The following is an 18,214-nucleotide window of genomic DNA, read 5'->3' as shown; positions in this document are numbered from 1 at the left end:
GCCTAACACACTTTTCTCAGGTGAAGGTTTGTGCTTGGATTTACACCAGGGAAGAGAGCTTAATCAGATTCTCAGTTTATGTACCCCTCTTACCTGAGTGATCGGCAGCCCTGAGACCTCTCTTCAGGCGGATAGGACCCACTACAGTCTTGGCTTTCCAAGTGTATGAAGAAGCATCTCTTTTCTGCCTGGAGATACAGCCTTCAGTACAGCGGGAGTTTGTGGTACTGTCACAAATCAAAACGTCACACTGGAGATAAACTGATGAAAAGCTCCGCAGGAACTTGAAGGCATTAAATTTGAACCTTCCGTAGTGCTCAATGGGTGGGTAGGTTACCACAGTGTCATCTTTATTACAGCTGCAACAGAATTTACAGATATGTTAAAGTGGTCTGCATACAAAAAACACTTTAAATAATCTTAGCTGCAACCAAAGCATTTGACTAGGGCTATTTTTTTTTTAATGTGGGCATACAGTGATGCTCCCCTCACACTGCAATGTGGTATGCTTCTTTCCTGACATGTAATGCCTTTATATTTCTATGAAATTTAGCTTCCAACCATGGTCTCCTGAAGACAAGCGGAGAAGAGACAAAAAGACTACATTTGATATGGAGGTTACATTTTCTTACGTAGTATGAGACAGTTGTAAAGTCTTACCCGCTTCTGATTAAGTCATATGTTACTGATCCAAAATCAGGTCGTGGAGATGCTACGCAGGTATCGACAAACACCAGAAGATCTGGGTCGGTGGAATGAAGACTGACTTGAGCAAAAAGAGTTTGGTTCAACTCTACATAATAGGGGGACTGAAGCACAGGGTTGGAGAATGAATCTGAGTCGTAGAACGACATGCTAACGTTGTATCTTCCCACAGAGGTCGTGTTCTTGATTAGATTATTTTCTGTTACGTAAATGACTTCTACAGTTGAGTTGTTTTCCATTATGCACTTTGCAACGATCTGTACCCTCTTCTTGCGTGTGATAATCGTGTTGGTTTCAGAGAGAGTTATGATGTTGGTGTAAGTGATGCGGTGACCTTCATCCTGTAAAAGGAACAGTATGAAGTAGCTGTGATTACATGGGCACTGCAGTGGAAGGCAAGTGCGTTAGGAAGCTGCGTGAAATGTGTTGCAACCAAAAAAATCATCATCAGCCCTCCTACCTATGTGTCCCAAATGCTGAACAGACCCATGCAGCAGGTTAAGGAATATCGCACAGTGTGGAAAGTATCAAAGCTCCATTTCAGTCACCCTTATCTAAACGATGCTCTTAACGAGCTCCTAGGAACCTTGCCATCATTGGGCCTTTTCCATCTCCTTGTGACGTGTCACTTGCAGGGGATGTTGGAGTCATGTACCTAGCCTTGCGTTACTTTGGATGATCTGGGTGTAGAGGGAATGAAGCAAAACAAACTGTTCTGACAAGCTCTCGTCATTCCCGAGCTATTGTTGGCTTATTCCCAGAACTTTTTTCCCCCTTTACCTTTTTAATTGTTCCGCAGCTGCTTAATGGGAAGGAAAAGATCACGGGATCTGTGGAAATTGGCCTGCAGGTTGGGTCGATCAGGTACAAGTGAGTTTCATTGTAGCCAAGGGAGTCCAGGTAGTCCTTGCTCAGCACAATTTCCAGTCTGTCTGAAGAGCATGTAAGCGATGCTGCCATTGAAAGAGAAATTAAAATAAGTTATCACAAAAAAAAAAAAAAGGACCAAAAAGACTGAAAAACAAGCTTTGTTTTGCGGATAGGTCACAAAATAACTTATGTTCTATAAGTTAGACTAATGTGTGTTGGTTTTTTTTTGTACTTAAAGAGTGGCTACCACTATGAAGGCTTAAATCCTCAGTCACTTTTGTCAGATCTCTGTATTTTTTACAAAAGGGAAGGTTCATATGTGGAAGTGAGAAGCAAATAGACTTACTGTCAGGCTCTGGGGGATCTGGCAGAATGCTGGTGTACCGAGCAGAAAATCCTCTGTAGGAGTTGGCGTAGTCTGTAGACAACACAACCGTCATGCTGTTTGAAGAAGATTGAAAGGTGGGCCGAGAAACGCCACATGCTTTTCCAATTAAGCCAGTGTTTGTGGTGAGGCCATCATAGACTGCCAGAAAGTCAAATTGGCAGTTTTGATCCAGTTCCAGGCTGTAGACAGAGAAAAAATAACGATAGGAAACATGAGTGTAGAGAACATCGCTCATATCGGATAAAGGATTCAGTACCGATAGCAACTGAAAGTCCCACTCAATTAAAATAGAAGAGTGGAGAATAAAAACACACAAATCAACGTTATTAAAAAATAAATGAAACATGGAAAACTCTTAGGTAATAAATAATTAAGTGCATGATTCTACTCTCATTGAAATAGAAATTTTGCTAGTGCTCTCAACAGAGATAGCTACATTTTTGTAGTTCTGATACTATATATTGAAGGTAAATTACTCAATAAAAATAACCACACCTTCAAATAAATTAAAGGGAAAAAATCACATTAGAATAAAGAAGAGCTTTTAAAGTGTGATCCACTTTTTAAAGTGGATCTCTGATGCCTCTTATGTGTATCACCAGAGGAAAAGGAAGGCTTTTGTCCTTTTTATGTTTGTTTTATGCATGTTCCTTATATAGTAAAAGCAAAGCAAAAGCTTTATGCTTTTGGATTTAAATTCAGGCTAGCTTGTGGACACCTCACAGCTAGGCACCTGAAAAGCTTTCTGTGGTTCACTGACTGGCTCTGCAGTAGCTATAGAGAACTGTACAGTGATTTGGAGCATGATTATCAGTAAATCATATTGGTTTTACATGTCTACAGATTTCTAAAAGCACTTCTGCTTGCTGTGTTTAAAGCAATGTTTCTAAACAAAATGACAAAAGAACAGTTGAGTGTAGGGCATTTACTCACAACAAATCCTTAAACTCTAAGTTTATCTTCGATTTTTTTGCAGTTTGTATGTTCCAGACGCAGTATGTAAATGGAGGGTAAGATGATGGGTAGTTGGGACTGATAAATGTCCCGTTGGGACCTGTTAAACTTCCCCCACAATGTGCTGAAAAGAAGAAAAGACACATTGGTAACACAACAGTATACATAACAATAAAAAATAAACTCAAAAACTAAAGCTGTATCACTAGTAGGTGCATTTCTTCAGGATTCCATTCCTCTGGAAATTATTAAAGTTGCTAAATATACCTTTTCTATATATTTTAGGGATTTTTTTTTTTTCTTCAGCAGCAAAGTTAATTAAATGTTGGAGCAACATAAACTATGAGGTGGGAATTTCTCTCTCACATTGAAGTCTTTGAGAGTTTAATACCATGCCACTCAGGTCAACAGAAACAAAGGAACGAACTAGTCACAAGCTAAGGCTTTTTCTTTCCTTCTTAAGAATAAGAACAGCTTGGACAAAAATGGGATGCATTGAAAGAAGACCATCACTGACTTGTGTCACAAGTCCTCGGATGGAATTACAACAAGATGGCCTTATTCTTTTTCTGGGCAAATGCTATGTCATCTGCAAACTGAGCAAATTTAGTAGATGCCTTTAAATAAAATTAGAGTCCCATAATGCCTTCTTTGCAATTTTTAAAATTTTTTTTATTGTTTTTTTCTGAATAAATCTGCATCTTTTAGGCTCTCCAGCAAATGTGTTGTCGTTTTGCTGCCTCCTTCCTTCTGCTGATTTTACCCAAACCATTCCCAAAGGGCTGAGTGATTAATTAAAGATTCTGTGAATAACCTCTAATTGTCATCCCAAACTTTGCTTTACTAATCCTCCTTTAATAGTACAATTCAAATGGTATTGATTTTATTGCATTAAGTTCTGACTTACTTTTTTCCGGTGAAAAGAAGTAATAGAAGACAAAGAAGTTTCGTGCGAAAGCCACAGAGTTTGTTTTTATGAGAAAAGTTAAACTGTTTGAAGATGATTCAAACATTGGGACTGCATCAGTGTTGTTGCATACTTGTCCAAGAAGAGGTGAATTAGAGGAAGGACCATCATATACATTAATACTTTCTGTTTCACAGCTTGAAGATGGAGAAAATCTATTAAAAAACAAAACAACAACAAAAAACATGGTGGGAACTACCTCAATTCACTGATAAATATGCAGACTCTTTGCAGTCCACAACACAGATTCAGTAAAGCATTTTACTTAAGCAAACACAGAGAAATATTTGGAGGCAGCAATGTCTTAAGTTGAAATTAGTAAGAAATTCAGCTTAGCCATACTAGTTTATTTAACTATTATTATACATTTTCAACATTTTTATGTTCAAATTCATTGAAAACATACCAAAACTTACAGAGGGAATACTTACTTAAAATAGGAGAAGATGAGCCTAATCGTTTGATTTTCGTTTCTCTGAATTTGCCAGACACAGTTTGCATTTGAATTTAGGTCGATCTTTAAAGATTTGTTGAGGTCGGTGAGCGAGGCACCACAGCGAGGTGCACCTGTGGAAGAAGAGCACCAACAAAGAGCTTGCAAGGCTGGCCCTCCTGCAGTAAGGTCTCACCCTCCTCCATGCCATGACCCCAGGACAGCCCACCACAGAGCAAGCATGCAAAGAATTCTACCATTTGGGTTTTTCGTTTCTATTGCACCAGTTTATGAAACCTGAAGTATCAAAGAACATTGGAAAGTATTTCTTATCCTTATTTTCATTAGTAGAAGACAAGACAGTTAGGGAAACACAGATCACAGGTGAAGCCAGTGGCAAAACTGGGAACTCCAAGTGACAGAGGATGCCTCAACAACTCCCTTCTGCAAGGCTGGTCACCACAAGCATCTCAAACCTCAAACCTTCCACCTACGCTCTTTTCCTGAAGATCACTGTATCAATTTCTGAGTTTCAGCCCTTTACATCAAAGCACTCAGAGAGGGAATAATAAAATAATAATAATAATCAGATTTGAGTTTCTGAAGGTTAATGTGTGAGACTACTGTGTATTTAGCGCTGCCTACGGTTCTAACCCTCCATCTCCAAATGGTACTGCTAAACAGGAAAAGCTTTAAATGAATCATCATTTTTGATCAAAGATGATCAAAAGTTTAGAATATTTTCCAGATAAATAATAAGTAAATGGACTAAAGCAATTTAGGTCAGAAAAGAGAGAAATGAGGAGGAAAGGAAGTGCTAGAGGTCCATACATTCCTGCCAATAGTTCTCTTCCAGTACAAGAACTCACTGGACTGAAACGAAACCAATAACCTGTGATTTTGAAAGAAACAAAAGAAACCGGCTCTTTGCATGTGGATCTTTGCTGCAGGGTGATGTGGATGGTAAAACATCAAAACAGCTCGAAACCATGAAAGAAAAATACCTTGATAACTGTTAAACACAAATATAGCTCTCCCTGTCTGGTTCAGGATATCCTGACCCAAATTTGTTGGTGACAGGGAGAGCATTATGGGGAGCTATTACTGCAGGCTTGTCTCCGTAGTCTTGCCCCTCTGACTGTTACTGCGTTTAGGATTCAGGGCTGGGTGAACATGAAAACAAACAAACAAGCTGAGTTGCTATATCTAACATTACTTAGAGAATGTTAATTAGTTATGAAGCACTTACAGTAATGGGCATTGTACAGGAACCTTTAGAGAAAGGTTATTATCCAGTTTGAGCTTAAGTTTTCTTTTCTGCCTTAGCATTATCTAAAAATAGTGGTCTCAAACCACAGGAAAAACCTCCTAGACCATGTATGCCGTCCCAGATAGAGAGGTCAGGCTTTCTGCTGAACTCCAAAGGGAAAAGAAAAGTTTAGGAGACACCTTTCTCATCACATATGAAACACCCCAGCTGGAAGAGCATTACGAGGTCAGTTTTGCCCTGCCCTCACTCTACTTTCCTCTGGACGGTTCCTGTAGCCCAGCTATTTTTTTTTCCATTATCCCACAGTCACTTCCCACTGTTACACATGCAAATTGCTGATCTGAAATCCCAAATGAAGCAACAAATGACTGTCTATGGCATCTGATTGAACATGGGGAAAAATGCCACGAACTCTATTAAAAAGCAGCAGTTTTCCCAAAAGTCAATTTAGTCCTGTTACTCCAATACAATATTAACTTACACATGCAAATGTCCATTCCAGAGTAAAATCTCTTCAAAGTCAAGTTCGTAAGTAAAAAAAAAAATGTCATAGGCAGTCATATATTGCAATCATTTTATTCTGATACTCTTATTTTTAATACTTACTGGCATATTAAGGTGTTTTGCAGCAGTACATTAAAATACACTTACAGGTATGTTTTACATTTTCCCCTTCAGTTGCCTACGGAATAGCTTCTACAGAAACTAATAAAGATTCACAGAAGAAGAAAAATGTTTTATTTTCATACCCAAGAATTCTATTGAGTTGTCTTCAGCAAGAGTTAGAGCAGCTAAGAGAGGCAGAAGGAAGAAGCGTCTGAGTGCCCGCATTTTGATGGCAGCTGGGGAGGGTAGGGATTTCTAACTTTTATACCTCCTGCTATTTCATAATCATCTTGTATTGCATGGTATCGTGGAGGGAAGTCTTAATCTCTCAGTTACTGTTTCCTTTTAACAGATAGAAATGAGAAAGTAGCAGGTGTGCCCATTTTTTTTTTTAATATGTATTGCGTAGAAGAAGTTTAACCATGCTTTCATCAGCTCTGCGTCTCATGGGTTCAAAGCACGGTTCCCTGTTGATTCACTGAGCCTCTGTGCGGGTGTGTTGTCATTAGTCTGACCCGAACAGAAATGTTTGGGGGGCACTGACAGACTGTCCCTTTGGGGACCAACGCGTCCAGCTCAAAGCGTGGGGCAGAGGGAGCTCCGTGGTTCCCACCTCTATTTTGACACCTGTCCTTTCGGGTTGCATGGGCAGAGCATTCAGTGTCCCTGCTGAAGATTCCTTGGGTTATAAAGTGGGATCACAGAATTTTCTAGGTTGGAAGAGACCTCAAAGTCATCGAGTCCAACCTCCAACCTAACGCTAACAGTCCCCACTAAACCATTTCCCTAAGCTCTACATCTAAACGTCTTTTGAAGACTTCCAGGGACGGTGACTCCACCACTTCCCTGGGCAGCCTGTTCCAGTGCCTCACAACCCTTTCAGTGAAGAAGTTCTTCCTAACATCTAGCCTAAAACTCCCCTGGCTCAACTTAAACCCATTCCCCCTCGTCCTGTCACCAGGCACGTGGGAGAACAGGCCAACCCCCACCTCGCTACAGGGACTATCGTAGCGGAGTTGTCCCAAGTAATAATTTCCCATTGCTGAAGCATTCGTGGGTGAACAAGACAACGTCAATGTTACCCACAGATTTAAAAGAACAGCATTGCACTGCGGCCACATTGTAAGTAAAACTTTTGTAGTCCCACAGCAGAAGGCACAAAAACATCCCAAGAGCCCCAGTTCCTCTGAGCACGAGCCTAATGAATATCTGCTCCAATATATATACACTACTTTGTCTGCCTTTCTTGAAGGACCAAAGCTCCTTAAATATGGAGTATTTCCTACTGCAGCAGCAGATAGCCCGTGTTTAAAGCTTCCACAGGCTGTGCTACTGCCAGTGCCACAGATGTGCCCTTCCCCTAGCCTTGGCACCTACGTGGTGTGGGAATAGCCACGGAAAACGGGAGCTGAGCTGTGAGATTCTTTCCAATGCAGAGGGCTGGTGTCCCACAGCTGTGCAAACAGGGGTTCTTTCAAGTTTCCTAAGTCAAGAAGAGTTGTGGTGCAGACCTTTTTGAAGCACATCCAGGTACTTCTCTTTTATAACAAATTGTTTGTATGCAAACAAATTTGTTTCTTTTCTACACAGATTGATACGGAAATATGATGCCTCTGTAATGATGCTACCTTTCTAGTCTCAGACATGTACCTTATTTAAAACAATCCTGTCTATATTTTTATCCTTTAAGGACTTTGAATGCAACCCTTTCTTCCTCAGGACAGGGTATTTACATTGTCTTTAAATGTGAGGCATTGAATACGTGCATAAAGCCACTGCAATAGTATTTGAATTCTCTTTTGTTTCCAGAAATACTACATTTGCATTTACTCTGTATAGCCTTTCATTTCTTAAACCCACACACATATGTGCAAGCGATTTTCAAGTGCTAACATCCACTTTTTATGCATTTAATTTGTGAACTGGGGTACAACGCCCAGCCAGTCATCTCTGTGTCTATCAACTCCAAGAAAAAATACACAATACGTCCGTGGCTATGATGCTCTGGCAAGCTGGTAGGTATGGGTTGGTAGGCTAACTGCTGGTATTACTTGTGTACAAACGATGAGGAAATTCTCCTGCTCTGTGTTTGCTCTGGAGGGACTGGACCCCTGAGCCCTGTGGATCTGGAGGGCTGAGTGGGGCTCTGGTGCTTGCAGGGATGGCTCTGAGCACTGCAGCTCGTGCACCAGATCTGAGCCTTCAAACCATTTTCCAATCCCCTGTGTTCACACACCATGTTGACAGTGTGATGTGCTCACATACCAGGTGATGCTGAAATATTAATGGCACGCTTTGAGTTCCCTCTTCCACCTCAGAAGAAAATGGCTGGCAAAGTCCTTTAAAATGAGAACAGGATGACTGTATGGAAAGTATTTTAAAATAGCTGATCCTTAGAACAAATTAGTGTGCATTTTGGAACAAAGGAACAAGCATTTGGCTGTTGTGGATCTGTTATTTACAGGCACTTTCCCTCACTGCCTGCAGCTGAGATTTCCCTGCAATAGCAGGGAAAATGTGATTTCAAGCACTTTAAGTCATTACCTGTGAGAAGCAGAACGGCAGGGTTACAAGTGCAATGGATTTTGGTGTGAATTACGTGCAATTAGGAAATATTCTGGCTCAGGACTGGAGTCCTGGCCATTTTTTTACAAGGGCATTACAGTCCCACAGGGTTAGGGCTTTGGCTGTGAGCCCACTTGGCACTACACAGGCCAAGACAGGGGCTGAGCCACCAGGTCAGAGATCTGGTCAGAGCAGGGACTTGGTGTGAGACCTGCAGGAGTTTGTTGTCTGAGAGATGTCTAAGTTATTCATGGAGAAGCTGAGTTTCAGAATGATTGTAATCCTTTCTTTTTTTTTTTTTTTTTTTTTTTTTTAAGGGTTGAAACACAAAAAGTTGCCTTTTTTTTAATTAATTAATTATTTTATTTATTTATTTATTTTGGTCTTGTATTTCAGACTCTAAACGCTAGGCATCTTTATTCCCTACAGAGCATCTCATTATGAGTTTGGGCAACCTGTACATATTGGGTAATCTCTATATATTCACCATATAGAAACTGAGTATTGGCCTTGAAGATCCTTTTCACACCCTGAGTTTAGATTATCAAAAGGCTATCACCAGATTATCAAAATTTAATCCATCTCTTTCCCTCAATTGACTGCTGGGCTACTGTACAATCTGCAGTCAACTGTCATGATATTTTTCTCTATTCTGAACTGAAAATTATAGTTCTTTTGTTTGTTTGTTTGTTTGTTTGTTTGTTTGTTTCAATAAGTCATTCCAAATAGGACAATTTAACATACTGAATCACAGAAACACTTTTTTTTTTTGGCTCAAAGTGATTTAATTTGAACAGATATTGAAAGGAAAAAGATGAAGAAAATGCTTGTAATGGAAAAAAAAAAAAAAAAAAAAAAAAAAAAGTGCTATAGTTCTAGTCTCCAGTAATACAAACTAACGTATGGAAGATTTTAATAGTTTATAGGTACCGCAGAGATTGTATCTCAGGACATGTATAATATTTTTTTTCCAATTATTTCTGAATTCCTATTTACAATAATTGCTTAGGCATTATTGGTTGCAAGGGATTCTTATCCTGTGATTTAGGTCTCTTCTTGAGCTCAGAAAGCAGCACAGCTGCTTACATCTGTAAGGCAGGTTAATCATTCCTGAATGCTAAGTATTTGAGCTATTCAGTACAATGGGGAGAACTGTAAGAACAGTAAGAGGGAAACAGCTTTGATGAGAAAAATCAGCCAGCTGATCCAATTACACTTTGTCACGGAGAGTTTTTACTGAAGCTTAGGCTTTTACAGATCTGCAATATAGATAAAAATATCTGAAATTAAGAAACACAAGTACAGTTAAGATTACAATACCTTTAGATTTATGCCCCCTATTAAAATTTACTTTTAGAATTTATTAGCAGGTGTGCAACATACTGATCATGTATGTAAGTGATCAACATGATACTATAATTAGAAGAAGCATTATTGGTGCTACTGTAATCTGGAGACCACAACAATGGCGTCTTCATCGCTGTCACTTGTGCTTCTTTTGCTTCTCCTTATGCAGCCCTGGTAGCATCGGGAGGAATAATTGTATCTGTTGCACACTGACATTCTGCACTGCAGGTAAACGGATGAGTATCTGCCGATAAAGCTGGGGGCTCTAAATTTGAACTGGACAATCCTCCTGTCTGGTGAATAGTAGCTCCTATAAGTTGGGTCTCTTACACACCTGAGAAAAGAAAAAAGGAAAAAAAAATACAATTATCATACAAAAAATGTGACATTGTTACTGTGTCATTTGTTTTATCATTTAGAAGCAATTTGCATTCAGGATTTTTAAAATGTGAAGTTAATCACAATTCACAGCCCAGAACTCCTGAACATAGATGGAGTTATATGGAATTTATATATGTAACTTGGTATATAATAAGTAATGCTACATATATAAATATCACACACATATGTAGACATATAAATGTAAAACATCGGATGAGGTTTTAAATATATGAGCAAGAGCTGTGCAGCCCTATTATCTTTCCAAAGTAATTTTTTATTTCAACTTTAAACTTTCTAAGAACTGTAAAGGAACATACCCATATCCCAAATCAAACAAAACCACTTAAATGAGGAGGTTTACATATATCCTTGTCTAAATTAATATGTTTCAAAATATAATTTGTGAAATACCTTCTTAAAAATTATACTGATTTCTCTTCCCTGGCAGAATATAACAGTGAATTAAATGTAAAATGCCACTAAACAAAAGTGTCCATCCTAATAGGTAGTTCATTTAAAATCTAGCTGCTTCTTCACAGAATCACAGCATTTCTAGGTTGGAAGAGACCTCAAGGTCATCGAGTCCAACCTCTGACCTAACACTAACAGTCCTCCACTAAACCATATCCCTAAGTTCAACATCTAAACGTCTTTTAAAGACCTCCAGGGATGGTGACTCCACCACTTCCCTGGGCAGCCTGTTCCAATGTCTAACAAGACATTCTTGCTAACTAATGGATAACTCAAAAGTGCTACAGAACTTTGGATTTGTGTTATATGTATTTGTTAGTGACCTTATCACGTCATTCACATGCAAGAAATTATTCGGAAATAGTTGTTGAGATATTTTCCTTACCCATTTCTTATTATATCAGATGCCACAGTTGTAAAGTCATAAGGATTTGGAGAGACCACACACGTGTCTGCGAACAGCATCAGATTCGGCTCTGCGCCGTAGAGGGTAGCACGAACAAACAAATCCCGGTTTGGCAGAACGTAGTATGGTGGAGACCTCACTACATTGGAAAAAGATGGTGAATCATAAAAGGCAAACTTGACAACAAATCGTCCAGATGGAGTTTGCTGGTACGGAGACTCTCTAATGCTGGGTAGAGCTTTGAAACCGGGGTTGCTGTATATTCTGCAGGCGAGGTTCAGCAGCGAGTTCCTATTTCTGCTGTAGAGGTTGCCAGACATGGTTCCTTCCACTGTGTTGGAATAAGTGATGGCTCCACGCGTTATCTGTTAAAATATTAGTGAGTTTAGAGCTGCAAAGTAGTGCAGAACCATTTTCCTGAATGCCACTGGGAAGCTGGGGGAGCTGAGGGATAGCAGGGCCTGGCCCTGCTGGCCAACCTTGGCCTTACAGCTGAGGCAAAGTTTTGTTCATAAATAACTTTGACACCATCTTGGCATGTGATAATTTCAAGGCTAGACTTTCTCACCAGCCTCCTCGTGCCACAGCCATTGTACGGTATGCGGAAGGTGGCGTGGAAGTTGGTGATCACAGGCCTGCACCTGGGGTCTTGCAGGTGGACGTTCCTGGCAAGGTACCCTCGGGAGTTGAGGTAGGATCTCCTGATGATGGCCCGCATGTAATTAGGCAGACAGGTGAGGGTTACTAGAGGAGAAGAAATTTAATGTTAATAAACCAGAATTTAGTATACATTAATACGCAGCATGCATTAAATACCAGTGTGCTTCACGACTGCAGATGTGGGCTTTGCTGACTAAGCTGGAGAAAACAGCTGAGTGGAGAGAAAATGAATTCCTCTCTTTCTTCGCTGGTGCCATAGCTTATCCCTCCCTCCTACAGCTAACCCTGAGGTCACACACGTCAGCAATTCTGCAGGACACAGTGAGCTCGCCACGACAACCCCTGAGCTGCTGCTTTGCTTTCGAGGTCCCTGCTGCCACACCTGGCCAGCAGCCTGGCAATCCATGGACAGGTGTTTCAAATGTCTTTTTTTCCATAAATGTTGCAGATGTAGGCCAGCTTGTCCCGCTTGGGCAAGCCTCTGCTCTCTGCCTCAGATGCTGCCTGCCATGATCTGCCAGCCCTCTTCAGCTCACATCTTGCCCAGCGTGCAGGGAACTGGTGAGGGAAAAGAATTAAAAAGAGGAAGGAGAAGGCCCTACCTTGGCTTATAGGTGCTGGCCTTGATTTTGGAGGAGCTTTTAATGAAAAAAAAAAAAAAGAAAATAAGTGAGAGTGAATGATGAAAATATGCGCTTGTATGTAATCAGTTAATATCCACTGTAATCAGCTGAATGCAGTCAGACTAGAAAATATTAATATCAACAGAGCTGAATAACAGAGCTGTCATGGGCAAAAAACTCATATTAAGAAAAGCATGCAGGCTTGAATGATGACATATTACTAGCAATAACAGGAACAAGATTTAATTCTGCTTATTCATTTGTTTAGGCAGATGACTCCATGCTCAAATGAATGCTTTTTATCAGAAGTTCAGTTTTCTGTAAGTCACCAGAAAAATAGAGTTAATTTACTGATGCAGTCTTTTAGCAATGTGAGGCTGATAGGGCCAGACTTAAAAACAAGACCTTAGTCTGCCCTCTGAGCATTTGAGGCACGGTATTTGCAATGTCTGAGCAGAACCTGAAATTCAACTTTCTTCAAAAGTTAAATCACATTGTCAAAAACTCTATCTAAGATTCAAAACAAATACCACTGAAAATATCAGAAATTCTCACTGACTCAGTTTCCAGTGGGGATGCAACTTTGGCAAGTGCACGAGGCTGACTTTCTAGGCATGAGGTGGGAAGCAATGTTAACGCGTTGTCAGATCACAATCAGATAGCTGGCTAAGCACTGAAACTGGAATAACACTGCACAATTTACAAGTGGTAATGCCTCTGTCTATAGGAATTTGAAGGACTGATGGAGTTGAGGAGATCGTTACCGTGAGAAAACAAAATATGAAAGTAAACATTGTCTGAATCCTAAATAAATTCATCATTCGCATGAGAAATAATAAATGTGTACCCACAAGAGGTAGGCCAAGGATTCCTAACATTTTTTGCCTGAGGACACTCCATGGTCCCCAAGCACCATCCCTGTGCCTCAGTTTTCCTCCACCCATTTGCAGTGCCTGGCCCTCAGCTCCAGGAGCTCTGTCCATGCTGCATGGCCAGGCAGCGCCACTGCTCACCGGGCTGCTGGAAACGAGCACCAACAAGTACCTGAAGTTTCTGCTGCTGGGGACTTGGTCGGAACTGCCAAAGAGAAAGCAAAAGCCAGGCTTCAGCCATTTTCCCATTACTGGGTGAGCAAAGCAAAGGCTGCTGCTTGTGGAGGCAATCAGCAGTGTTCTGCCAGGCTTCATCCTGGCACCAATTCCTCACAGAATTAAGTGGTCAGTACCTGGTACTGGAGGCGTGGTGGTTTCAGCAGGGACTGGTGAGGCAAGGAAGAGAACACAAGCGCCAGTTAGGAGCTGCCATGGGCCAGACAAGCAGGATGAACCCATGCCACAGCAGAGCCAAAGGCTCCTGTTTGGAGGGTGGCTGTGTGCAACCCCAGGGGAGGCTGCTGCAACCTGGGCATAGCCACACTCAGCTGTAGGGTCTATGAGCAGGAATAAATACCTGGTGTTTCGGCCACAGTGGTCTCAGTTGGGGCTGCCAAAGAGAAAGCAAAAGCCAGGCTTTAGTAGTCTTTCCATTACTGTGGGAGCAAACCAAAGGTTGCTGCTTGTGGAGGGAATCAGCAGCGTTCTGCCAGGCTTCATCCTGGCACCAATTCCTCACAGAATAAAGTGGTCAGTACCTGGTGCTGGAGGTGTGGTGGTTTCAGCAGGGACTGGTGAGGCAAGGAAGAGAACACAAGTGCCAGTTAGGAGCTGCCATGGGCTGGAGAGGCAGGAGGAACCCACACCACAGTGGAGGCACAGGCTCCTGTTTGGAGGGTGGATGCTTGCAGCCCCAGGGGAGGCTGCTGCAGCCGGGGCACAACCACTCAGCTGTAGGGTCTATGAGCAGGGATAAATACCTGGTGTTTCGGCCACAGTGGTCTCAGTTGGGGCTGCCAAAGAGAAAGCAAAAGCCAGGCTTCAGCCATTTTCCCATTACTGGGTGAGCAAAGCAAAGGCTGCTGCTTGTGGAGGCAATCAGCAGCGTTCTGCCAGGCTTCATCCTGGCACCAATTCCAGACAGAATAAAGCGTTCAGTACCTGGTACTGGAGGTGTGGTGGTTTCGGCAGGGGCTGGAGAGGCATGCAAGAGAGCACAAGTGCTGGTTAGGAACTGCCACAGGTCTGACAGGAGGGAGGAACTCGCGTCCCCCTTTGGAGGGTGGCTGCACACTGCTGGGGGAGGCTGCTGCAGCTGGGGCACAGCCACGCTCAGCTGTAGGGTCTATGAGCAGGGATAAATACCTGGTGTTTCGGCCACAGTGGTCTCAGTTGGGGCTGCCAAAGAGAAAGCAAAAGCCAGGCTTTAGTATTCTTTCCATTACTGTGTAGCAAACCAAAGACTGTCAAACCAAAGCAAAATTAATATTAAGGTGCCAGTAGGCCTGGTTTAATCAGACCCCCATTCCAGCTACATTATAGACGTTTACATTGTTCCATAATTTGTTATCTGTTTAACACAGCTTGTGGCCTTTTCACTGCCCTTCAGGGTGGGAGAAAGCCGTGTGTGTGGTGTGTGTACCCCTACAGAGGTCAAAGAGCTCAGTGTTGTGGGACACCTCTCCCAGCTCATCACAACCACTGCGACAGCATCAGGAGTTTGTGTGCCCACTCACCTGTGTGCTGTGAGCTTCTGGGGGCTAACAGTGTGTAAGGGCTTTCTCACCACCAAGCAGTGCTGAGCTTACAAGGAATCAGCACTCCACGATGGGAGAAATAATGTTTGACTAAGCCTGAGGTGAATAAGCTGGCAGTGCAGTGCTCCCTACCTGTTGTTCCAGGTGTGGTAGGCTCCACAGGGACTGTTGGGAGAGAAAATAAAAAACATCAAAAAAATGAAGGGTAGATAAAATGTTTTCAGTTAAAGGGTCAGACAAGCAGCAGTACAGTCAGGGCTCTCCACCAGACCACAACTTGATTGGTGTTCCTGCCTCCGTTTCTGCCACCCCACACTGCAGACCTTTGCTAGGAGAGGAGCAGTGATGCAGATTTGGGAGGGACACGCAGTGTTTCTGTCCTGACTCCTCACCCAGGCTGAAATGTGGTATGAATTGCTGTTTGCAGGGGAGCAGCCCCACTGCTGCAGTGTTTATCAGGGCCAACAAAAGCCTGGGAGGTGTGCCAGCCAGAACTGCTTTCAAATAAAATAAGTTACATCTAGCTTGAGATGGTTAGTTAGGAAGCAGTAAAGCCTCTTGATACATCCAAGGAGAAATCATTTTCAGCTTGCAAACTACAGAGGGCTGAGCAGGGCTGAGTGGATTAGGAGTGTGGGCTGAGAATCTGAACTTGATTTCTCCTTCTTAAAGGCTTCTGTTGCTTGCAGCTTGTGTGCAGCACATCAGAGATTCATTACAAGTGTTTCTCAGTAACCATCAATTAAGAGCAATGTGTGGTAGCAGTAAAAGGGGAGAGGAGAATATTTACCAAAAATAAAATCAGAGTCAAAATATGTGCCTTTTCAGAGTGGTAGTAGAAGCCTTATTCATTTCTTCAGCACTGTAAGTCTCGAGGCTACTGTTATTTGTTATATCACTGTAGTGCAATACAACAGCACAGCATGAACATCATTTCCCTAGAGGACCTCAGTCTATCTTATACAGAAACATCTAAGTCCAAAATGATTCCGTGGCCTGCCAGCCTACACTGATGTCTAGTACCAGACACATCATATTCATGCAGTGTCAGATTCTCCACCAAAACAATTTCCTTCTGCATCCTCAGCTAGCAGGACATAAGCTCAGTGTGAGCTCTGTTTTCTCCATAAGTTCATGTGATGCAGATACCATCTCTTTAAATGTGAGTATGAAATCATGAAATAGGAGTGCATTCCCAGGAGAGAAAGAATTAGAAGAAAATACGTTTACAAAGCTGCAAGTCTGAAACAAGCAATTTTAGGCCCAAATAGTCTTTGTTCCAGAGACAAGTTCCAGGTTGGGCTGCCAACACCTACCTGTGGGCATCTCTGGAAAGAAACATCTATAGCTCTGCTCTTCCCTTTCTGCTTGCATGACCCTCCAGTAGAGGAACCCCTTGTGGGAAGGAGAGGATGGCTCCAGGTCACCTGCAGCTCAGGGGGACCGGTCTGACTCATGCCCATGGGGCCACAGCCAGGGATGCCCATTCACAGCTCCAGCCTTGCACCAGGCTCCTCTTTTCATCCATGGACACTTTCATGCATGTCTTAGGAAACTTGATTCACATAAAATAAAATGGAGAAGGTGTGTACCTGCACAGATAACACCAGCATCTTCCTTGTGGAAGCAGTCATGTGTGCCCAGCCCCCTGTGGGAGCACTACTCCAGGGAGGACTCATTCCCTGTGCATTTCACGTTGTCCAGGAGAATATCACCTGTGCCTTCCCCAAAAAAGGCGTTAATTTTGGCTGAGAGAGCATCACCACAGCCCAACTACTCAGTTGTATGGGACACTTTAATTTACGCGTGGGACATCCTCACCCAAGACACATATTTTCCTGGGTTGTTTAACACCACTTGAGGTCTTTACTGAAAAACTCTCTCTTTAAAAAAATTAGAGTGGGAGAAACGTTTCAGAAATGGTCTCACTTCTGTTTTGTCAGAGCACAGCTAGAAATCAGACACTTGCACAGCTTGGACTCAACCTCTGCTAGGGGGAGTGTAGGGTAGGACTGCCAAGGCCACTTGTTTTAAAATAATATTAAAGTAAATAGTGTCAGAGTATCTCTCTTGTAAAGTCCAGTAGGCATATGGACATTTTCTTGCCAAGAATTGAATAGCACAAACTGGCAGCCAGTTCTTTTGGAGAGAATTTACAGCAAATTCTTTATCTTTTCTTCCTCCTCACTCCTCTTGCTTCCTCCCAGTGCCATTTCCCCAGGTTCCCAGTACTCTTTCTGGGCTCTCCAGCTGCGCATGTTTCCAGTCAGAACAGAATTGCTGGAAAACTGGGAACTGACTTGAAGGAATCCTATAGAAAGTTGCTAAGAATAACTTCCTGCCAAATCCAAGAAGAGGAAATTTGATTTACTAATGTCATCTTTCACATGGGAAATCAGCACTGACACGTGCCTGTGTACCTGCGCAAATGACGCTGGTGTCTTCTTTCGGCTGCCAGTTGTGTACTGCTATCCCGCTGTGAGAGCACTCCCACAGGCTGCTTTCGCCCCCTCTGCACTGCACTTCATCAAGGAGGATGTTCCCAGAGCACTGCCCAAACTGGGCCTCGGGCACGGCCAGCAGAGCTTCCCCACAGCCCAGCTGCCGGCACACGACCTCGGCGTCCCCTAGGTCCCAGCCATCATCGCACACCGTGCCCCAGCTGCCATTGTAATAGAGCTCAACACGGCCCGAGCACCTGCTGTCGCCGTCTGCGAGTTGCAGGGACTGAGCTGAAGCATCTGCTGTGGAGGAAGATCACTGCACGTCGCTGCCATTTATCCTAGGCTGTGCCAAAGCCCGTCTTCAGGCCAGCCCGCACCATGGTGAAGACAGGAGCGAGTAGCCCACAGAGTAATCTGCTGCCACAGAGGATCCTCCCCTGAACCTCAGCGCTCTTTTAGGACTGATGTTATAAATTCTTGAACCTGTTTTTCCAC

General features: G+C 42.6%; 2 protein-coding genes across 2 annotated transcripts in view; both read right to left on the bottom strand.

Annotated features, from left to right (window-relative positions):
• The window catches only part of LOC116491360 (deleted in malignant brain tumors 1 protein-like), a 112,329-nt gene that overhangs the window by 781 nt on the left and 93,334 nt on the right, over positions 1-18,214 (bottom strand). Inside the window, exons 38-48 of the mRNA XM_032191240.1 lie at positions 17,696-18,016; positions 11,932-12,107; positions 11,343-11,728; positions 5,567-5,589; positions 4,316-4,451; positions 3,825-4,039; positions 2,897-3,041; positions 1,922-2,142; positions 1,486-1,658; positions 661-1,046; positions 94-359 (exon numbers count right to left, since the gene is read on the bottom strand). Coding sequence (XP_032047131.1) covers positions 94-359; positions 661-1,046; positions 1,486-1,658; positions 1,922-2,142; positions 2,897-3,041; positions 3,825-4,039; positions 4,316-4,451; positions 5,567-5,589; positions 11,343-11,728; positions 11,932-12,107; positions 17,696-18,016 — 2,448 coding nt within the window. The remainder of the gene's footprint in view (positions 1-93; positions 360-660; positions 1,047-1,485; positions 1,659-1,921; positions 2,143-2,896; positions 3,042-3,824; positions 4,040-4,315; positions 4,452-5,566; positions 5,590-11,342; positions 11,729-11,931; positions 12,108-17,695; positions 18,017-18,214) is intronic.
• On the bottom strand, positions 9,984-11,708 carry LOC116491199 (deleted in malignant brain tumors 1 protein-like). The gene is made up of 2 exons (XM_032191000.1): positions 11,343-11,708; positions 9,984-10,439 (listed from the first exon to the last, which is right to left on the bottom strand). Exons 1-2 carry the CDS (start codon positions 11,681-11,683, stop codon positions 10,199-10,201), a joined length of 582 nt encoding a protein of 193 aa, XP_032046891.1. The 5' UTR covers positions 11,684-11,708; the 3' UTR covers positions 9,984-10,198.

Source organism: Aythya fuligula, chromosome 7, assembly GCF_009819795.1.
Source record: "Aythya fuligula isolate bAytFul2 chromosome 7, bAytFul2.pri, whole genome shotgun sequence".
NCBI classification, from domain to species: domain Eukaryota; kingdom Metazoa; phylum Chordata; class Aves; order Anseriformes; family Anatidae; genus Aythya; species Aythya fuligula.
Note: the sequence above shows the minus strand (reverse complement) of the source record. Positions and strands in the feature narration are given on the sequence as shown.

Bases quoted from the DNA above. Each gene is read 5' to 3' on its own strand.
- LOC116491199 (XM_032191000.1), bottom strand. From the start codon at position 11,683: ATGTCTGGCAACCTCTACAGCAGAAATAGGAACTCGCTGCTGAACCTC. The intron at 10,440-11,342 runs GTAAGGAAAATA...TTCTTTTCTCAG, and splicing joins TCTGATATAATAAGAAATGG to GTGTGTAAGAGACCCAACTT.